This window comes from Xiphophorus hellerii, chromosome 23 (genome assembly GCF_003331165.1).
Source record: "Xiphophorus hellerii strain 12219 chromosome 23, Xiphophorus_hellerii-4.1, whole genome shotgun sequence".
Classification (NCBI taxonomy): Eukaryota; Metazoa; Chordata; class Actinopteri; order Cyprinodontiformes; family Poeciliidae; genus Xiphophorus; species Xiphophorus hellerii.
Genome location: NC_045694.1, coordinates 21,264,547 through 21,286,606, shown reverse-complemented (window position 1 = coordinate 21,286,606; position 22,060 = coordinate 21,264,547). Strand labels below are relative to the sequence as shown.

Genomic DNA, 22,060 nt, shown 5'->3' with positions numbered 1-22,060 from the left:
ATAAAGACAAACCCAACAACAGAATTGTACAAGAGATTTCATTTAAAGAGACTGTTAGGATCTTGTGTTCATCATCAGTCAAACCGCAAAGAACCTGGATGGCAAAGGGAGGCATACGATTCACAGAACAACAAAGATTTTTGGCTCCCACTACAAGTGGGACTGAAAATCACAAAGAAAGCCCACAGAGATTTCCAGCTCCTTTAACGAACCACAAAGAGACATCAAAAGGACTCACAAGCGACAGGAGATGACACAAAACTGCAACAAACAACTGCAAAAACTCTTCAAAGAAGGAATTTGGAAATCTGACACTAAGGCAGTAGAAGTGACTTTAAAAACAAATAATAGAAACGACAAACGGTATAAATAAAAATGGCTATGCGTACAATACATACAAACCCACACAAAAGAGAATAAAACTAATAAAGGAAGAATTGAAAATGATCACGGAGGCAAACAGTAGCCATGGGAAAAAGGAAGATAAAATGATTTGTACTTTCTCAGTCTTGTTGCTCTGCAGCTTCAGGGAACATTTGACAAGTTTGTTTTCATTTGTTTTTATACATCCATATGTCAAACTTCTGCTATTAACACTTGAAACCAGAAGATTAAACTCACCCAGGACATACATACGTTCTTCTGTTTTTTGAAGACATAAATAATAAATCTCTGCCATATTCCTTCTCTCAGTTTTTGGCAACTCTAGCAGACCTAAAACAAGAAACGTTTGGTGTGATTTAACTTTAGACAGTGAGACAAAAATGTGAATGCGTCTTTTTATTTTTTTGTATGTAAACTTCTGGTTTCAGCTTTGTGAATGGTCACTGTGCGAATTCTTCCAAAACAACACCGCCACAAACTGAACCGAAGCTTCAAAAATCAAGGTAGCCTCACCTTTTTAACACCGCAAATGGACAAAAAAAAGTAGTGCATTAAAAATAAAAATAAAAAAGTGCTCTCTCCTTTCTGGGTCTTAGAAATGCGTTACAGTGTATGAACAATAGAAAACAACTTTCACTTGGGCCCAGGGCCAAAGTTTCAATGGAGTCCTTCATGATAAAAATGGATTGGGCCAAAGATGCTGTCCACTCATCTGCACGCCTGCCCATCAACGGCATATAATGATGTCATTACAACCACAATAGCCCGCCCAGGCATTCAGTGTGTAATGGATAATAAGTGTCTATCCACCGCTGACAGCTTTCAGGGTCCCTGATGCTCAAGTGTCTGGACGCCTTTCTTCTTTCGGTTGATGGACTGGTTCTTTACAACACAGTCAACGCACGTGTTTGCCTATCTGCCATATGGTGTGCTGGTACATTAAAAAAACAAAACGCTAAAACATGCATTTCATTGTGGTTTCACAAGGTTTAAATAGTATTTGAAAGAAAATCAGCAAGATTAGAAAAGATTGATCAAGGAGCATAAAAGTTCATGCAAAAATGGGATTGGTTGTATAAATGTAGGACACGTCCTCCACCTATATTGAGTGGCAAAAGTCCTGTGATGTGTGTGTTTAATGGATATTTTCAGTATGTTCTGGTAAAAACTCAGATTTGTCTTACTCTGAATTTAAGGAGTAATGTTTAGCTTACTTCTGTAACTTTGCACATCTAAACACATTAGCACTACTGCCTTTTAGAAATAAGATATGTGGTTGTGTTTTCCACACAAAGCTAAAAAAAACAGAGAAAATTTGTTTATGGTCAATTGTTTCTTTGTTGTACCAAAGCTTATTGTTAGGTATCACACATATTTTTCATTAACCTCACATTCACCCTTTTATTTCTTTTACAAATAAATCATTAGGAATTAATTATATATTTTTTTTCCTGAAAAAATATTACAAAAAAACAAACATTTAATGTCAAAGTGAACACTGATCTGAGCCGAGTTTGCCAAGAGCGGTCATGGTCAGTGGAAGAAAGTGTTTTGAGCTGATGAGATCAAAATTAAGCTTTTTGGTCACCAGACAACAAACTTGGCCAAACACCAAACACTAAATATCACCCCAAACTCACCATCCTCACTGTTAAGTATGGTGGTGGCAGCACAATGCAGAGGGGATGCTTCTCAGCAGCAGGCCCTGCATGTAGCATTCTAATTTTCTAAGAAACTAAATGTTTGTGTTTTCATTAGCTGAAAGCAGAAAATAAACCCACTAAGCAGAAATACAGATCTGAAAACAGCTGTATGTGTGAATGAATAGACTTTAAATAGCTATCTACCTAAACTACCGGCTCCATAGCAATAACAAATTAATGTTGTTTGTTAGCCTGGGTTAACAATCAACAATAAGTGTCTTCCAGGCTCCATGTGAACCATGATTAAAGATATCCATTCATCCATCCAACCAACTCTAATTAATGGCATAAATATAAAGTTGATTGATTGATTGATTGGTTGATTGATTGTCTATAACCCCTTATGCTGGCAGGGTCATGGGGGTGTCTCCAGCAATTCATACCCTGCACAGTTCTACAGTAATATAAAAAATATATAATAAGGCCATCCATAAAAAGCTTCTTTTTTTTAAAGTTACAGTTCACTTTTTCCACATACACACAGCTCCCGTGGGTTGTCTTTTGAAAGTAAATAGCGGTGTGGTTAAAGTATTATTTTCAGTGGCTTAAAAAATAAGCTTTTCTCCTTTTTTTAAAAATGGCCAATCCAAGCAAGATGCTGAGTGGCACGTGCCGCCCGGAACACTGTGATCATTGGTGCAGGTCCGCCTGTAAGAACCTGCTTTGTTCTGCCTGAAGTACCGCTCCTTCGGACCCCGTCTGTCGGACTCGGACTGAAAAGGCACCCCCTGCAGGACCCCGACTTAAAGCATCGCGACATTTCCTTCCACTTCACTGGAGCAGCGCGCGGTTATGCTCGAGATGACCGAAAGGAGAGCTGAAGATCATTACAAGCAGCTTCTAAACGAAAGATGATGACACACAGCATAAAGTCAGAGAGAGAGAGAGAACTACCCACTGTCTTTTTGAGTTCATCAATTAGCCCTTTGCCACAGATACCATTAACTTAATGAACCGTTTCTGTAAGGAGAATATTACTTCCCTCTTCCCAAATTAATGAGGCCGCTAATTGTCCTAATTTGCGTCTGAAACCCAAGCATTAAGCTTTCTCTCTGTGCTCACCAGAACCACCTCCGTAGCTTCGGGTGTGAGGGGATAATTACACACTATGGACTGTTTCCAACATCAAGAGGCTCTCTGTTGCTGGTGCACGGTTGTGTAAAATAATCCACACAGTCTTTTGTAAGGACATTAAAGGATCTTTAATTAAATAAAAAGATAGTTGACATAGAAACTTCCACTTTACATTATTACCAAAGCATCCGAAAGGGTGTGGCGGTAGCAATCCTGAAGATAGAAAATAATATTCCTTTTTGAACTGAACCAAAAAAGAATAAGGTATTTTTGGTTTAAAGTTTCATCAGTTATTTATCACAATTATTACACTGTATAGACCTGTATTTTGCAAACACGTCCAATAAATACCAGTATTACTGTAATAATAATGTAATAATATTAAGCAACAATAAACCAGGGTTTAGGTTACTTTATACACTAATGTGGCTTAGAGCTTTCATCAAGATCAAAAACAAAATTAGTCACTTGTCGCAATGTTAAAGACAAAATTTGACTGTTCTTGTGTGGAGCTAACAAAAAATAAATTTAGCATGAGTTGATCTTTAAATGGGACAAAATTGTCTTAAATCAAGCCTAAAAGACGAGAGAACATTGGGGCCCTTGTGGCTCCCCAGGGAGTTCACTGAGTGGGTCTGAGTGCGTCCCCTGAGAAATATCAAGACTGTTTGGTTTGCTTGGCACATCACCCGTCACACTGTGTTTAATAAGTATGATTGCTATTAAAATAACCAGGCCATGTGCAGTGCCTTGTAGAAGTACATATGTGGGTAGGGGTTTTTTTCCACATTTTGCCACAAAATAATAAACTTCAGTGCATTTAATTGGAATTGTATGTGAAAAAGTAGCATAAAGAGGCACAGAAGTGGAACGTAAAGGATGCATGCTTTCTTTCTTTTTTTTTTAAAATGGACTTTTGAAAAGTGTGTAATACACCTAAATTAAATCCAGTTCAACCAATTATTTTCAGCAGTCACCTAATTAGTGAATGGAGTCCATCTGTCGGTATATTAACCTCAGTGAAAACACACCTGTTCCCTGGCGGCCTTAGGGACTTTTAGAACATATTAATTATGATACGAGGATAAACTGAACTTCTTATCTGCTGTGCAAAAACTCTTATGTGAGACACTGCACATCAGCCTGGACACACCACCTCCACAGTGACACATGGTAGTGGGGGTAATTGTTATTTAGCAGGGACAGAAGAAAAATACAAAACGCAGAAGAAGATCCGGCAGCCAAAGGTACTGTTCAGATCAAAGAATTTTTAAGTATTTGAACGTCCTAGTCAAAGTCTAGGTCTGAATACATTTGAGAATATCTGGCAAGACATGAATCCTTCCCCTTCAGACCTTTTGTTTGTCTTTAAATGAAATACACAAATCTCAAAATGGTGGAAAACGAAGAAAAAATTCTAAACATTTTTTAGTTCTATGATTGTGGCTATTGATCAGACGTTTTTAATTCTTTTGGGTTCAAGTCCAAGCCACCTATGCTAAATCCAGCAGCTCAGGTGGTTAGCTGAACAACAGCCATGGGGACATTGTGTCGACACAAGTGGGTGCTGCTGCTCTTGGCTGATTAAGGTTTGAATAATGGTTAAGGCTCAGGAAACAAAGCACCTGGACTGACGCCAGGTTCCATCACTAACATCGTGGGCCAGATTCAGTCATCTGCAGCTCTCTGGTTGCCAGGCCAGTGACAAGTTGTGTGCAGCCACTGGCGGTAAACGGATGTTGTGAAATTTTCTCAGGGAAATTTGTCCAACCAGCTTGACTAACCATGTTAACTCTGACAGCAGAGAGTCGGAAAAAAATCTGAGGAAAAATGATTACTAATGAAAATAATAATGTTGGAAGTTACTGTATGTGTTTGAGGCTATTTGGAGTTTCCATCAAAAACTGTGTTTGTGTTGGTGACATCAGTCATCAGATTCAACTTCTATTGTTTTATTTATATAATGTTTATGCATAAATTTTATTTAATCGGACTGAAAAGCAATTTAAGGACATAAATAGATAACTTATATTTTAACTTTACATACTTATACAATTGTAAAACATAATTTTGGCTTATAAGCAAGAATATCTAATATTAAATATATTTATCTCTTAGTCATAATATTTATTTTTTATCTGCTTGCATGACTGAGTAAAATTTAACAGATATTTTATTGAGATGACAACTTTCAGATTTAAAATAAATAAAATAATTTTGTTAAAACTTTACATTATTTTAAAAATCATATTTATTTATTTATTATTTTGCTGCATACCACTTTGTTTCTGCTGACATAGCTTTTGGTTATTTTATAATTTTACTAAAGACATTAATATATTTCAATGTAACTGGAAATAAACTTGGGCCAAGATATATTTTTAAATAGATTAATATTATAATCTATTTATATATTGAAATCTATAATGTATTTATGTATAGTTACTGCCCATAGAATGTCCTGTCTTCTAATACCTTTTAGTTGTTAAGCCTGTGACTAACCTGAAGTGAGTTAACATGGAGTCCATACTATCTACCACATCTCAGTGTAAAGTAAAAGCCCCCAGCAGGAGCCACTGGGCGATTCAGAGGGTCAGTAGAAGTTGACCTCAGCAATGTTCCTCACACCTCCTCGGCCTGCGCTGCCACTCCTCCGCTCCCGCCCTGCACCAGATGGGAAGTGTAGCCGCATTTTTAAAGCCTGCACGCAGGGTTACAGGCTGTTGTGCTGGCAGTGATGCCGAAGGAATGAAATATTCATGCAGGCCCCCAAATAATACAAAAAAAAAACCCTGAATGGACTCCCCGGGAGAAGAACGTGCCGATTTATTCAACTAAGACCAGGGCTCATTAAACTGCTGGCGGCGAGGCAGGTCACGGTGATTTTCACTAACACTGCCCGACCCCGACTGTCTCTCTCACACAGAACTACCCAAACACCAACTCCACACACTTCAACAGGGGTTGGGGGGTGAAAAGGGCTGAATATAAAGTGTGTCCAAGTCACCATCGCCGGTCTACATGATCTCAAGATCTCCCAGCGGGACAGGTCTGCGCTGGTGCCGAAGCTGCTCCTATGCAGTAATTGACGCCCTAATGAGTGATTAGCTTCGGAGCACCGTGGGCAGCATATGGGAGATGTGGGTGACACTGTGTCCACCAGAGGTGCGTGGCTTGTGAGGGGTGCCAGGGGACACCAGCTGATAGGCACAGGGCAGGAGCCAAGTTACTAAAACTGAAATTTGTAGCCTAATCAATCATCCTTCACATGAAAACAACATCTTCATTTTGGCAACAACAACTATAACAGGAACCTGGTTATTTAATGGTGTAACTACCTCTTTTATGAATGTTTTCATCCTGCTCTTAAATGATTCATAAATCGCCTTGAGACAACTTATCAGTTATCATGGTTTCGCTGTGTAGCCAGGTGTGTCTCAGCCTTGTCTCCCACCTGTTCGTTTTATTATTCTTCTGCAAATAATCAGGGAAAGATTGGCCTTTTTTTTTTATTGTTTGTTTGAGCATGCATTTATTTTCCAGATCTGCCTTTCCCTCTCACACAGATCTGAGCCAATAGTTAGTTTTATGTTCAGTAAAATACTCAAATTCACTTTACCCTGGCTGATGATGGTCCGTGGTTAATCCAGAAAGGATTGCTGTTCACTACGTACACACCAACATTTAATGTGTAGCGTATCTTCTGTCTATTCAATAAGATTATTTTGACCACTGTAAAAATGATTTTTTGGGTGGTATTAACCATTAGTCATTAAATGGGTTTACACTTTTATCAAGGATTTTATATCGTAAATGTAATCTTGATTAATGGTTGAATTATACCAACTTTAGCACTTTATTTTGATTGCAAATCCTCAAAGAAGGTTTAAGAATTTAACAGAAGATGAAATGTACTTAATTCTCAGTCATTGTGTGTTGTTACCAGCAGTAGAAATGAAAAGCTGTGATGATTTTGTGGCTTGCATTATAAATAGAACGTTTGAAAAATTTTGCCACAAGATTTGTGATTGAAAAAGTTTCTCTGCTGCACTAAAAATTTGAGTTTGGGTCCAGCTTAAGGTAGTTTAGCAGCACCGCTAATAATAAAGTCAAACTTATTAGCAAGTTGAGCTTCTTAAACATCTTTAGCTGTTGTCATCAGGGAAAATATTTTCAAGCCATCTTGACAGAATACATTTCTTGACAGATAGGCTGAATAATGAAACGATATTTACTATTTTACAATACAAGTCAAACTGGAGATATTCGATTTGACTCGCTCTTTCTCTGGTGAGTCTTCTGGAGACATTACAATAGAGTTAGAGGCTTTAGATTCTCCCGTTCAATTATTCGTGACCTGAAGTAAGGGCATAAACACTGGAGATATGTTCATATCAGAATTCTCTTGAGACATCGGTGCAAAAATATGAGCAAGATGTAACAATTTGTTATAATGCAACTCTGTTGACAAAGCAGATTTTAAAGTTGGTTAGAGTTTAACATACTTATTTTAGAACCTATTAGCCATTAATCTTGCAAGATTTCTACGCAGAATGTTGATTAAGCTCCATCAAAATAAACTGCTAGACCAAATGTACTGGTTGAATTATAACAGCTTGTTTCATCAGTGTATTTAAATGTAGATCTTGTTTCAGTTCAAGCTCAAAAGTCGCTGTGCATAACGTCGAGTCTTGGCAAGCACACTTGTAATATGATCTGCATTTATCCATTAAGATTGTGTTTGCAAAGTTTACTGTCATTCCAATAAGAGAGATGTTACACCCATTTCTTCCTTTATCCAAACTTTCTAGACCTCCAGTGCCATCCACGCTCCTGAATGATTAATACTCCAGCTCCCCTCATGTGTAAGGACAACAACAAGGTCGTGATTGAGTTACAAAGCACAATAGGAGAGAAAAAGTCAAGCTTTGTCTGATTGTTCTTTGACAGGGTCAGAGGCTGCTCTCTCCTGAGACAGCAGGGCTGTCACTGGGCAGGGAGTGACAGCAAGGTGACTGAGGGGAGGCTCTATAAATTGGCGGCGCCGAGCAAACCTCTCCAAAGACGCGGAGAATCCCGTGCGCAATTCCACTGCAGTGCACGAGCGCAGGCTGTCACTGATGATGACCGCAAAAGCAGAGCTTCCGGGCTGGCCAGAGTACCCCGAGGACTTCTCCCTGCTACAACAGAAAAATCTGGCCCACCTCAGCTCCAAAACGTGGATTTCCTCAAATTCGGTCCGTGGCTTTTCGCGAAGGGAAGCGCACGACGCCGCAGAGGCTGGGATTTCACTGGAGAAACTCGGGTCAGTGGGTAGACTCCACGAGTGCGCGTCCGCAGAGGCAGGCCACGCGAGGGCATCCGATGGAGACAAGGGGAGCGGCTTGGGGCCTCAGAGACACCGGCGCGTCGCAGCCAACGCCAGGGAGCGCAGGCGGATGCACGGTCTGAATAAAGCCTTTGACGAACTGCGGAGCGTCATTCCATCGCTGGAAAACGAGAAAAAGTTATCCAAGTACGACACCCTACAGATGGCGCAGATTTACATCACTGAGCTGTCTGAGCTGCTGGCCGGCGTGGTTCAGCAGGAGTCCAGAGGCCCTCGCTCGGGGTCAGAGAAGACCTCCAGGAGGAACTTGATTCACTCTATCCGGCCAGACGCGGCTGCGCAGCCAGCCATGCTGCTGACTGGAGAGGAACAACAACAGCAGCAGAGAGACCAATCCATCAACCACCTGATCATACTCGGGCCTTCATCTGTGATAGAGTCCAACACGTCAGAGGCGTCCTCCAGCAGCAGTGATGGCGAATCCTCGAATTTCAGCGACACGGAGGACAGTCAGACTGGGAGACAGTGACAGAGAAGCAGTTTATTTCTAACTTGGTTCCCAGATGTTCACATGGCAGTGAGGCAGAGCTGCTGTTTACTCCGCGGCCGTCTCTAATAGATCAGATGTTGCACTTCTGGATTTCAAAAGTGAAGAGAACTCATTCATTTCTCAGAGATCCTGACTTGGTTTCCTCTTGATGAACTAAAAGAGGCCTACATCTGCACTTTAAGGTCCTGAACAATAACTTTATCCAGAGTCAGTGGTTGGATCCTAGCTTTTATTTTGAAATAAAACAAGTATTTTTCTATTTAAGAATAGCTAATCTGTATTGTATGAGGGATGTTTTGTTTTTGCTACAATAAAGATATAATTAATTAATGGGTGTGGATTTTAATTTATTTATGTATCACTTCCAGCGATATGTGCACAATTTATACCAAAGCACAATTATTGATTATGCTGCAAAATAGTTGATTTATAAGTATACATTCCATGGCTAATAAGAAGACAATGACCCTTTCTGGTGCACAAGTCATTAGGTTCGAGTAAATACACTACATTGCAATGATATTCATGAATATTATAAGGTTTCACAAATGATACCACATTATAACCACAAACCTAAATCTATTTTTACTGGGCCTTTTTGTCAGACCAACACGAAGAAGAACATGACAGTGCAGCAGGAATGATCAATTGTGTTAAATCATTTTTAGTGGTCTGCGACTCTTGTCCTTGGCTGCCACTGTCCTGCAACGTTTGTGCCACTCCAGCACACCTCAATCAAATTAGGAGGTAATGACCAAACTTTTCTAAAACTTGCTGACATGCTATTTGATTTGGGTTTGTTGGAGCAGGGTTGCATCTAAAAGTTGCAGGCCAGTGGCACTCGGCGGGCTGGAGTGTTAAGAGAGCTAAACTCAAATCCATGACAAACCTCTATCGTTTTCATTTAGAAAAAATGTAGAAAACCAGGCAACCTTTTCCTTTTGTTTCACAATTTCGAGGTCCTTCGTGTTGGCCATATCCCAATAAATTACACTGAAGTTTCTGGTTTGTAATGTGACAAAATATTAGCGAGCTCAGCACTGTATCAGCTAGAGGTTTTATTTTTAAACAACTGTTTTCTGCTTTGCCTGGTCAACCAAAGTGGCTGTAAAAGGTACAACGCTTCTTTAATGTCCAAGCAGCTGCAAAGAACAAAACTGATTATCACATTTCACATTTTGCTATTGCAAATCCCACTCACCCCCCCCCCCCCCCCCCCCCAAAAAAAAAGTGGGGCGTCCACTTTTCCAGATCCATTTTCAAAGCAGAAAAGCATACAAACAGCTGCAAGCACCAGAAGCCTAATTATGGCGCGTGACAGTTCATCATGTTTGAAACGGTTTTTCCCAGTCAGTCTGTGAGCTAACAGCCTACTGTAAAACGTGGGGCTTCCTGCTCAATAGGGAAGAGGAGGCTGGAACTTCGCCAGGTCCTTAGAAATGATTTCTGCCAGCCTCTGTTTGAAACTGCCGGGGGGCTCAGATGGGACGGTGGAGCTGATGGCCTCCTCCGGGTCGATCGTGTCGTCCTCTGCCTGTGCGCTGTACCCCGCACATTCGTAGGCATCTGCAGGGGGGAGATGCAGGCTTTGTGGTCGTGCTGAGGCAAAGTGATCTGCATTGGTGAGGGTAAGAGTAGAGGGCTCATTCGAATAATAGAGATCGGAGGAGGAGTAGCTTTTAGTCTCACTGTACATGCACTGAAATTCATCAATCTCAGTTTTTCTCATCAGTGGAGGCGTGGTCTTCCTCAAGTTGTAATAAATGCTGTCGTTTGTGTCGCTATCCTCATCTACAGCTTCAAGGGAATGACACCGATCATCCTCGCCCTCGATTTCCTCTTCCTCCTGCTTCTCCTCTTCCTCCTCCTCTTTGCTTTCCTCTCCCACCTCCTCTTTGCTGCCGGAGAGATAAGGCTGGATAAGACACAGATGCTTCATACTCTCCTCGGAGGGGAGGAGATTAATCGTAGAGTATTGGCTGACAGAACTGTCCTCCTTGTCATGACGAACCCGAACAAGACTGTAGATTGGAGGAGCGTCGGTCTGGCCGACCGTGGTTGGAAGGGCAACGGAGGACGCGTCAAATGATGGCCTTTTCTTGATACCGGAGGGCTGGACATCCTGTTTCTTCTGCAGCGAACACTGCCTCGCTAAAGTCTGGTAGATCTGGGGACCGTCACGGGTCAGGAAGGTGAACACTCCCTCTCCCGAATCACAGCGACGGCCTGCTTCGATGCAAAAGCCCCCCTGCAATCAGAATCAAACCAGCGCACAATTCATATTTAGCATATTTTGGCGGATACTGAGCCATGTGAAATTATCCATACATCTTGGAAGCAGTAACGTCGTGTCAAGTTACAACCGCAATCGTCACTCTTTGGTGTTGGGATTTTATGTGGTCGACACAAAGCAGCTAATAACTACAAAGTGTAATATAACATTTTTAAATTAAAAAAAATCCAAAAAGTGTGACCTGCATTTTTAAGCAGCCCCATTTACTCTGATTGCACCCCCCCCCCCAGTTTTCTAATTCCAATTTCCCTTAGGGGTGAATAAATTATTCTTGAATTTTGAATTGAATTGGTCAGCATAAAATACAACGAAAACAAAAAAGTAAAAATAAAATGAAATAGAGTCCAGCTGTGTTTCAGTTTAATTCCAGCTCTTCTGTAAAGACATCAGTGGTTTGCAAGACAACATTAATGAACCACAAATACAGCCAGTATAGAAGATTTATTGTTTGCCTCAAACCTTTTAACAAGTTCTTGTCTTAGAAGACTATACTGGTGCGATAAAAAGGCCCAGTCAAAGTCTAGACCAACTGACTTGAACAGTGACGTTCATAGATGTTCTCCATCTAAATTATACGCACTTGAGTTATTCTTGTGCAAAGCTAGCAGAAACGTACCCCAAAAGATTTGCAGGTATAATTGCGATTAAAAAGTATTGATTGAGAGAAAGGGGAGTATGCAAATGTGTTTCATCCAACCTTTATTTTACTAGGTAAGCTACTAATAAGGTGTTCTTATTTACAATAATGACCTGACAAGGCTGCTATTGACCTGAAGTGCATGCTACACTTTCAGATTATTATTTTAAATTAAAACCATGCCATATGCTGTACTTGGTGTTGCTCCATCACACAAAATCACAGTAAGATATATTGATGTGCCACGTCAAAAAAAAGTGCATGAATAATTTTGTGGGACATTGTATGTTCACAAAGACTTCACTGAGCATACAACTCATATAAATGAGTCGTTGTGCGATAATCTATGACAAAATTTCTCTTTAGGCATTAAGATGAATTAATGAGGTCCACTACAACTTTACCTCCACTTGTCCAAACTTGCGCAGGAGTCTGTACGGCCAGCTGTAGATGACTCCACCTGTGTTGACGTCGAGGAGCTCCAAGGCCTCACTGTCTGTGAACACCACATACTCCCCGGCCAGTTTGCACCTCTTAGCCGCATCCGTGCCCAGAACCCTCACTTTGTACTGGTCAGGAGGAAGTGTCGGCTCTACACGTCAGAAAACAAACCCAGCAGGGAGATGTTCACACGTCAGGACCGAGCAAATCCAAAAAAACTTTTCTATAGCGGCTCTTGAGAAGCGGAGTGTCATTAAAGGAAACAAGCGCTCACCACATTTTCAGACAGTCTGATTCGAAATTACTTGCACTCTGCTAATCTCTCCATGCGTTCGAGCTACCCGGGTGTCTTGGGCATGTAATCCGCTCGGAAATGAAAGGAAGTGCATTTTTATAAGCCGGAACTTGCTGATGCCAAAGCATTCGAGCTTTAACGCCTGAACAAATGAGCACACTTAGCTGCTTCTGACGAATAACGCGAGTTTCAGCAGATGCTTACAATTTATTGTGTTGCGACATACCGTCTGGTCGTTTTACATTTGTTTAGTAAGTGATAACGAATTTGACACTAACCATCAAGGTATTTATACTACATTACAGTGACGACATGGTAAGAGCTACAATAGACCTTCTATTGTTTGTAAAAAAAAAATTGTCACGGGGTGCGGGTGGTGAGAGTGGTGAGGCAGAATGCAGCGGACCCAGGAATGATGAATATGAGGATTTAATGATGAAAAACCAGTCAAAACAACGAACAGCAGGAACAAGGACACACTGACGACAAAGAAGCTAACATTGACGAGGACCCGACGAGGAACAAGGAACACAGGTGGAGTTAAATACACGGGAGGGTAATCACAGAAACGAGACACACCTGGGAACAATCAAGGGGAGGACAGGACAACGAAGAGACTAAGGACACAGAAAACTCTAAATAAACACAGAAAAACACAGATCCTGACAAAAATACCTGTTTATCTAAGCAAGAGTTCAATCTTTCAAAAGAGAGATTACTGAAAAGTTTCTAATGTTAAATGAAAATAATGTGGTTTATGATTTTGATGATGATATTACTTTAGTGTAAACAGTTTGTGAAGCAGACTAAAGATAAAGGGGAAGGTGTTTGACATTTGTAGCCGTGTTTACGATGAGAGGTGTTGCAGTTCTTGTTGCTCAGTTCAACTTCTTGGGATGTTTTTAGCATTTATGCAAATTGGGAGGGAAACCACCATCTTCTTTCGTTATTTCCTTTCTAGAAGAAAACACATTCTCTTTAAATTCACATGTACGTTTTCGGACATAACAAGAAATTGTCTGGTTTGAGGTGTGGAAAAAACAGTCAGCAGTTTCGAAGGAGTCATAGTTTATGAAACTAAGAGAAAGGTAATGGGGGGGAAAAAAAGGTCTGCATGAAAAGCTCCACCCCATGATTCAGTATCTTTGGTAACAGTAACTTGAAATAGTTGTTTCCTGTGCAATTTTATCAGTCACTCATGTCACTGGGGATGGATTTCGCCAACTCTTCTGTACAGCTACTTCAGTTCATTGGGTTTTCAATTAGTTTGAGCTCTTGACTTTAAGTAGGCCACTGCAATGCCTTTATGCTTTTCTTTTGGGCATACTCTGCTGCAGATTTGTTGATGCGTTTACGATTTCTGTCCTGTTACATAATAGCATTTGAAACAAGCCTTAGTGTTCAGACAGAAAGGGTTTAATTTCACTCTTGTAAGCTTTGGGTTACAAAATGCTTGTGGTCATTTTGGCGACTCTGACCAAGATGACCCCACACGCCCTCTTCATCACTGGTTAGTATGAGCTGTTTGTCCTGATATTGTGATTGGTTACTCGTTGAATATAGTGTAGGGTATTGTGGCCAAACATCACAAAAAGTTCTCATCCGATCAAAAGATATTGTTCAATCAGATGCAGTTTTTAAGTCATGCTTCCTCCTGGAAGAAAAAAAAACTTTCAAAGAAGTAAGTTTTTTTCTAATTCTTATTGTCATGACCTTTAACAATTAACATGCAAGATAAGGTCATCAGAGTCACAGGTGTTGTTTTTTTTTTTTTGTTTTTAGTCTTTTCTCTGAGCATTCTCTGGCAACAATCTTGAATATAATAGTCTTTCTCTTCAAAAATGACCTAATAACCATGTTTACATCAATTCTCTCTCTAATGTCATCGCTGGTGTCTGCTTGGCATCGTGCTAACACACTGGCAGCAGCTCCCGCTTTCACACAAGTGGCCACACTTGCTGATGAGCAAGTTCAGAAGCAGTATGGCTGTGGTGAGTTTTTTGAACACAGTTTTTTTGTATTTTGGCTCTGTTTTTCTTCACTGTGCAACAGCATTGTGGAAACAATTTTCTATTTTATTCATTTGTGGGCAGCACTGAATTATTTTAGAACCTGGCAACGTTTAGGTTGTTGTTATTTTGTGATGATTCATATGGTCTTCGGTCCAAAAATATGTTTTTTTATGTTACTATGAATGTACACTAAGAAATTAAGAGCGGAAATTTCGTACCCGAAAGTATTTCAAATAAAAGGCAAGATGATACTTTAGACTTTCTTGTTTATCCTGAGTAAAAATGAATTACTCCTTGCTGTACCTTTTTATTTTCTGAATAAAGCACATCTTCCAGCTTTTCAGCAGTAGTTTCTCATAGCAATACATCATCAATTAGCAGAAACAGTGCAGTGTTGCGCTCATCCTACTGGATGAATGCTACAAATGATGGGAATTACCACTTTTCCAAGACGAGTAAAGGTCATTATCCGCCATGGTAAGGCCATTCCCTTCCTCAAAATCCCCTTCCTCTGAGTCTCCAGGATCCCTCTGCAAACACGATGGCACAATAAACATTACACAGAGTAAACGCCTCCCTCTTATCGCTGCTTTTTATGACTTCAGAGTAGTAAGATGCAAGCAAGAACATGGCTTGTGCAAGCACAAGAATTGGAGAAGTGGCAGAAGTTCCAGATAATGTTTCAACTTCCCCATGTTCTTATCATGTCTGGCTGTGGGGAAGGTTTCTGAGCATTTTTCCCAAATTAAAGCACTGATATGAAGTGAAAGTCTGGCAGCTGCAGGGGTCGTAACGAGGGGAAGCGTGATACCTGGAAGGCAAGACAGCAGAGGGCACAGATCCAGTCCTGGCTCTCCATGGAGGCGAAGGTGTAGGTGTGGTGTGTGGTGTTCAGGTAGAAGGCCGTGCAGCGAGCCGGGCATGACTCCTTGGCAGCAGGGGTGACACTCAGACAGTCGCTAAAGCGCACAACCTTTCTCTCTTGTGTTTTCTGTCGACTGGCCTTTAGCTGCTCGCTGTCAGATATAGAGCGGAACTCCAGCCGACCCACACCCATGGAGCTGGGTTTGAAAAGCACCATCCAGATTTTCCGCCATGTTCTCTGTCAAGAAAAGAAAGGAGACGTTTTTTTATTGGAACAGATTTTGAAAGGGAAATCGGCCTCCAGCATCTCCACTGAAAAAATGGTAAATGGTCTATACTTGTCCAGTGCTTTATCAAGTCCAGAGGACTCCATAGCGCTTCACACTAAATTCATTCATTCATTCATTCATTCATTCATTCATTCATTCATTCATTCATTCATTCATTCACACACTGCATCATCTTCTAGCTGCATGAGTGGAGACACACCACAAGGGGCGCCAGAAGGTAAAATAAAGATTGAGCTGTCATTTAAACTCTAATTACTTCTTTGCTTGTCTAGTCTAAATTACTTACTTACCTACCAACAAAACAAACAAACAATGGCTCTGAGAAGGCCATGCCGCCCTGTTAAAATTTCTGATTTTTAAACTTCAAAATACTAAGACCATTAATATGAGGTACATCATGGAATATTTCAGCGTTCCACATCTGAACTTTTTAATCTCACTATTCTGAAAACGTTTCCCAAATCTCTCAGATTGTGTGGACATCTCTTGTCCACAGTGATCAAGTCATGTCATGTATTTGCTCCTGGATTTAGTTCTGTTCTCTGGGACGCCATTCTAAAACTTGCATCCTTTTTTATTTTTTTTTTGCTGAAAACATCTATTGTTGCTGATTTAAATGTTTGCCTGAACTCACAGTGATGCAACAAATGAAGCCTCTCTTCACTTTCAGATTTCCATGAGATACCTGGAAGTTCGGGGCCTAAACTGGAAATAATTAAAACTTATGAATTCACCCAGGTTCAATCAGAAGAGAGGGAGCCCCAGATCATGACCCTGCCATCACCATTTTTCACATGTGTGAACTCAGGAAAAGTCAAAGCTGAAATAAATCAAAAATTGCTTCAGCAAAGTATGTGCTTAAGAATGTGTGCACACTTCTAAAAGATTTGACTGTCATATTACAATATTACTGACAAGTTTATTTATTTCAGTAACTCCATACATTACGGAGATTAATTGCGCGCATTGATGATTTTAAGGCTTTTAATTCTGATAGTTATGAGGATTTTCCACTAACAAATGAAAACACGACATTAATGATTAGAATTTCAGACTAACATTAAAAATACTTTCAATTCAGAAATGTGGACTTATTAAAGGCTATGCTTAATGCCTTATTTAAAGTTATTTTTCAAATAATCTGACAAGCAGTCTCATTGGAATCAATATTCTAATTTATTGAGTATGACCGCAACATCACATCCAACGTGAAACATTTTTTAAATTCTTTCTTAAGTCTGGAATACAGGATTTCAGCAGGGCTGTGTAAACTTTTATTGTATCAGTATCTGTTTAAAACTGCGTGTGCATCCCCGTCCAGCATGATGCTGTGGGAATACGTTGGGGAAGTCGGTCAGCGTTAACGGAAAGATGGATAAAACTAAATTATAAAAACTAAAAAAGGAATAACATGAACAATTTCCAAATCTTTACATAATTGTTGTTTAAGACTGAGCTCAATCCCAGAGTTTCTGATTGGATGTGTGTGAGGTGACAGAAGGTGTGTTTGCACTGTTCTTACAGGAAGCGTGATTAATAAGTAAACCTGTTCTTGTTCTAACACAGCTTGATCATCCTCATCGTATTCACAGAGCTGAAGTGGAAAATAAAGTCAAAAGTCTACAGGTGACGTATTGTTCCCGTTACTCAGCAGCGAAGACCAGAGGAGAGAGTCTCACTTCTCTTTTCGCCACCCATCAACATCAACTTACACCTCTGGTCTAGAACCTGAAACCGATTTCAGGAACCAAATTCAAACATCTGTAGCCTTTCTTTGTATTATACTGTAGTTTGTTCCGTCTTACATTTCCCGAACAAGTCTTATTTGGGATTCTATGTTGTAAAACTTCTTCTCACGGTTGAGTCTGTCGGATGAAGTTATACCAAATTTCTGACGTCGTGAGGACTCGCACACTGCAGAAAGCATAAGTGACCATAATAGTAGGGGTCAAGAAAAGAAGGTGTGAAAGTTTATCTAAAAGCATCAGTTTTTAAAAGGCAGAACTTTATTTACTCACTGCAACTTCTGGAAACCCAAATTTAAACCTTGCAAAACAGTACCTGAAAAACTTCCTCTCTGCTAATAATCTCTGATTAATCTATCAGACCACTTTAATGAGGTTTTAGTTGTTTTTGGCGCCATAACCAGGTTAGATTTAATTAATAGTGACAGTCCTTTACTTTTCAGACCTTAAGGTTTTTGCAAAGCAATGAACATTTTCGCTTACTCCCAAAGAAACAGCAAGTTCCATGTTTTTAAAGCAAAACACTGATCTGACAAACCCCACATTTGAATTGTGGTAAGACAAACATATACTGCTTGTCTTCTAAGTTATCTGTTCAGTTATCCTGAATCTATATTCGTCTTTTTCTTTTCTTTTAAATCAACCAAAAGTAAGTTCAGTCAGGTCTTTAAAAGAACTCAGTATCATACTACAAACAACTTTTAACAGAAGTAAATTAAACTGACATAAAATAAACAAGTTGGCCAACCAGAAGGACTGATCCGATTTAGATTTAAGCTTACGTGCAGAACCGAGGAGGGAATGATTTGCAAAGAGCTGGGATGCAAAGAACGTGTAAATGACTGGGTCAACTTCTCTGCAGGCTTCGGATGCTGCTGTGGGCCCTTCCCCTTTCAAGTCACTCTGATCACTTTGGGGGGGAAACATGGCAATGACAAGGTAGAATTGGGAGAGTTCCTCTTGCATGTGTATCTTTGAATTTCCAAGAACCATCGAAACAGCCCCAACGTTTAACAAATGCTGCACAACGCAGTCAGAGGAGATGTTCTTCACTCTGATATGGTTAAAAAATGTAATGTTTGATGTTTGAACAGGCATAGACAATGGGTGGCTGGAACATTAGTGTTTTCTTCATTTGGTTCCATCTGGTTAGGGTAAAAAAAAACAAAAAAAAACTCTTTTTTTTTTATATATATACAGTATATATATATATATATATAATTCTTACGCCTTTTATAGTGTGAGAGGTTCTCACACTATGCACCAAGTTCTAAATCTTTTTTTCCACTGGTTTACCAGCGCACTGCACTGTGAAAACCACAAACACAGTGTAGCTCCAAACAATACTTGCCACAAATATTGTTCTCAGAGCCATCAAGTGTGACAATAATGCACTACTCGTGGTAATTTGATGCAATAAAATGTTTTTTTTAATTTATTAAAAAGTAACAATTTAATCTACCAAATGCATGACAAATGCAAGAAAAAAGTTGGAGCATTAGCTGCAACAAAAGCCGATCTCTGCTCCAGCTTTTTGCAGATCCATATTTGCTGGTTTACAATAACATAACTGTTTCCCTGTTAAAAGGTTCATTGCTTTACTGATTAAAAGAAAATGCTTTTTAGAGAAACTTGTAAATCCAGGGAGATTTTTTTTAAAGTTACTTAATTTATTTCTGTGAATTGCTTTAAGTATTATTTTCATTCTTACTTTTCAGTTACTTTATATTTCAAAATACTGTAATTATTATCATTATTTCACACCTGTGACTTGGTTTTCTGTGCAAGTATTTTAAACTTTTGTCTGAAAAATAAAAGCTCCTGACAAGTTTGAGTTCACCACACCTTTAAAAATCTAAAGATCGTATGAAATAAACATTTTAAGGCTCCATAAAATATTTTACGTGATGTTTTGGAGCAAAAATCCCATAACATTTCAAAAGGATTTCAAAACGTCACTGTTTAAGCTTCAGATATAGACTTAGTGCATAAAAATGTCCTTTAAAGTAAAACTTGCTTGTATGGATTATTGAAGAATGCAGTAACTGTTGTAAAGAAAGTCTTTGCCTCATGTGTTTCTTTTGTACTGGCATTTTTGGATTTTGTTTCATTCTTCCTTTAGGCAAGTATGTCCCAATCATGAAACTAATTATAATTTCAGACAAAAATGACCTTGGTAAAAAAAAAAAAAAAAATTTTCAAATGATGATTTATTTATTAAATAGAATTTTAAAAAACAGCCAACTTGACTGAGAATAATTTCTTTTTCTTATACGCTGCATTAGTTTTTACAACAGATGTAACAGGAAGCATATCTTCCTTTTACCTTTACCTTTTCTCCTCATCAGTCCACAGAAAATTTCCCTCCAGAATATTGAGGATCATTGAGAGTTTTTGGACAAATGTGAGATTTTTCTTTAAGCTCTTTTTGGCCAGCAGTGGTTTTCTATTTGGGAACCTCCCAGAGATACAATTTCTCCCACTCTCTGTCTTATTACCGAGTCCTGAGCATTGACGCTAACTGAGGCATGTGATGCCCGCAGTGCTTTAGATGACGTTTGGGTACTTTTGTGACCTCCAGGATGAGTTGTTGATGTGATCTTGAAGTAACTGCACCTGTTAAATTGTGAACTTACCATGATTTATTTTGGAATGTTGGTTTTAATTTCAGTAGCAACAGAGGCTTGATTCCCGGCAGAGTCATAGAATCAAGAAGTGGCTTAAATAGCACCTCTCTAACACCATGATGTAAGGTGAAAGACCTCTACAAGCAACACCTCATGCCATGGTAGAAAGAAATTCAAAAACAGATAAGAAAGTTATTGTTATAGATCAGTTTGGAAAGGGTTTCAAGCTCATGTCCTTCAAAGGCTTCAGAAGTCCAGCAATGAAGAGAGACATCCACAAATCGAGAAAAAGAAGAAGAAAAAAACACTAAACACTGCTGAACCTCCCCAGGAGTGGCCAAAAATATATCTCAAGACCACATCGACAACTCATCCATGAGGTCACAACAGCAACCAAAATAACATTGAAGGGCGTGCCGTGGTGGTGTAGTGGTTAGCGCGACCCGTATTTGGAGGCCTTGAGTCCTCGACGCGGCCGTCGCGGGTTCGACTCCCGGACCCGACGACATTTGCAGCATGTCTTCCCCCCTCTCCTTTCCTGTCAGCCTACTATCATATAAGGGACACTAGAGCCCACAAAAAGACCCCCTGGAGGGGTAAAAAAAAAAAAAAATTAAATCAAAATAACATTGAAAGCATCTCAGTTCTGACTTTCCTCAGTTACGGCCAGCGTTCAAGATTCACTAACACTAATGAGAGGCTCTGCAAAAAAGGTGCGAGAGTTCCAAGGAGAAAACCACCGCTGGCTAAACCGAGAATAAAGACACGTCACATTCGCCAAAAAGCAGAAACAGAACAAATTTGTAAGAGGGAGGGGGAACTGTTTTTTTTCTTGGCACTGCAGACATGTAAATAAATACACAATCCTGTGCGTGGGTGTTGAATTCGTAATTTACTGAACTTGGCGTACTATTTTCATGTGGCTGCTGCAGTTATTTTAAAATTCCATTTTGCACGTCTATTTATTGCGATGGAGTAAGCTGAAGTGGAACTTACAAAGCTGATTTCTGCTTCTGTAAAAATATCAAGTATTATTTTATCAGTCACTTAACCTCTAGATTCTCCTAGGGAAAAAAAAATCATACAGGTAAATGAAATTCAACATGAGTTTTCACATCAGACAATTATTACTGCAGAAGAGTGACAGAAAATTCTGCTGCCTTGCACCAGTGACATGTAGTAAATCAAATGTGATCTAGTTTGTAAAGCTTTGCAATATTTGGAGTAGAAGTACATCTATATTTGAGAGGATTAACAACCTGATAGCACCATTGACATCTACAGTACTTTTTAAAGAATCTTAAAAAGTAGAATGCTGTGCAGTACAAGGTACTATAACAAATGCCAATACTGTGAAAGCAGTCCTATGCAGCAGCACTATGTACGTTTAAACTTTTCCTACCTTTCATAAGAACTGGACACTCAATTGATGCATTTTAGCTGAGCGGTAAAAAGCAGGCAGAGTATTCCTCATTCTTTATCGTGATAAAAGATTCAACTTACTTTTCCAAACTTGGCCCCTTGAAGGTGCAGCATCCCCTCTTTGAAAATGACCTCCATGCTCGTACGCTTTGGGTGAAAACTGTTCACACGTTAACAGCAGTTGTTGCGATGTGGCAAAAAATGTGACAAGTGATGAGGTTAAATTTAGGCCTCCTCTACCACAAGTCTGACTTTTTCCTCGACGTCATGAACTGCTGTCATACTGCCGTCGACCTGTGTCCCTGGCTAAAGGAGGAGTTAAAAATCATCTGCAACCTGTTACAAAAGAAAGGACACACAAGTTGTGTGTGCTGATGTTTTCTTGAGTCCAACT

General features: G+C 39.7%; 2 protein-coding genes across 2 annotated transcripts; one reads left to right on the top strand and one right to left on the bottom strand.

Moving 5' to 3' along the window:
- Positions 1-5,426: 5,426 nt before the first annotated feature.
- On the top strand, positions 5,427-9,523 carry atoh1b (atonal bHLH transcription factor 1b). The gene has a single exon (XM_032555857.1). It carries the CDS (start codon positions 8,282-8,284, stop codon positions 9,017-9,019), a length of 738 nt encoding a protein of 245 aa, XP_032411748.1. The 5' UTR covers positions 5,427-8,281; the 3' UTR covers positions 9,020-9,523.
- dok3 (docking protein 3) lies at positions 9,367-21,999 on the bottom strand. Its single transcript, XM_032555856.1, has 5 exons — positions 21,748-21,999; positions 15,530-15,820; positions 15,158-15,248; positions 12,375-12,562; positions 9,367-11,288 (listed from the first exon to the last, which is right to left on the bottom strand). Exons 1-5 carry the CDS (start codon positions 21,802-21,804, stop codon positions 10,437-10,439), a joined length of 1,479 nt encoding a protein of 492 aa, XP_032411747.1. The 5' UTR covers positions 21,805-21,999; the 3' UTR covers positions 9,367-10,436.
- Between the last annotated feature and the right edge of the window lie 61 nt (positions 22,000-22,060).

What these genes read in the sequence shown, in the direction of transcription:
- atoh1b (XM_032555857.1), top strand. Translation starts at nt 8,282, where the DNA reads ATGATGACCGCAAAAGCAGAGCTTCCGGGCTGGCCAGAGTACCCCGAG.
- dok3 (XM_032555856.1), bottom strand. Translation starts at nt 21,804, where the DNA reads ATGGAGGTCATTTTCAAAGAGGGGATGCTGCACCTTCAAGGGGCCAAG. An exon ending in AAGGGGCCAAGTTTGGAAAA is followed by an intron (nt 15,821 to 21,747) that starts GTAAGTTGAATC and finishes TTTTCTTGACAG; the next exon opens with AGAACATGGCGGAAAATCTG. An exon ending in GCAAGTTTGGACAAGTGGAG is followed by an intron (nt 11,289 to 12,374) that starts GTAAAGTTGTAG and finishes TTCTGATTGCAG; the next exon opens with GGGGGCTTTTGCATCGAAGC.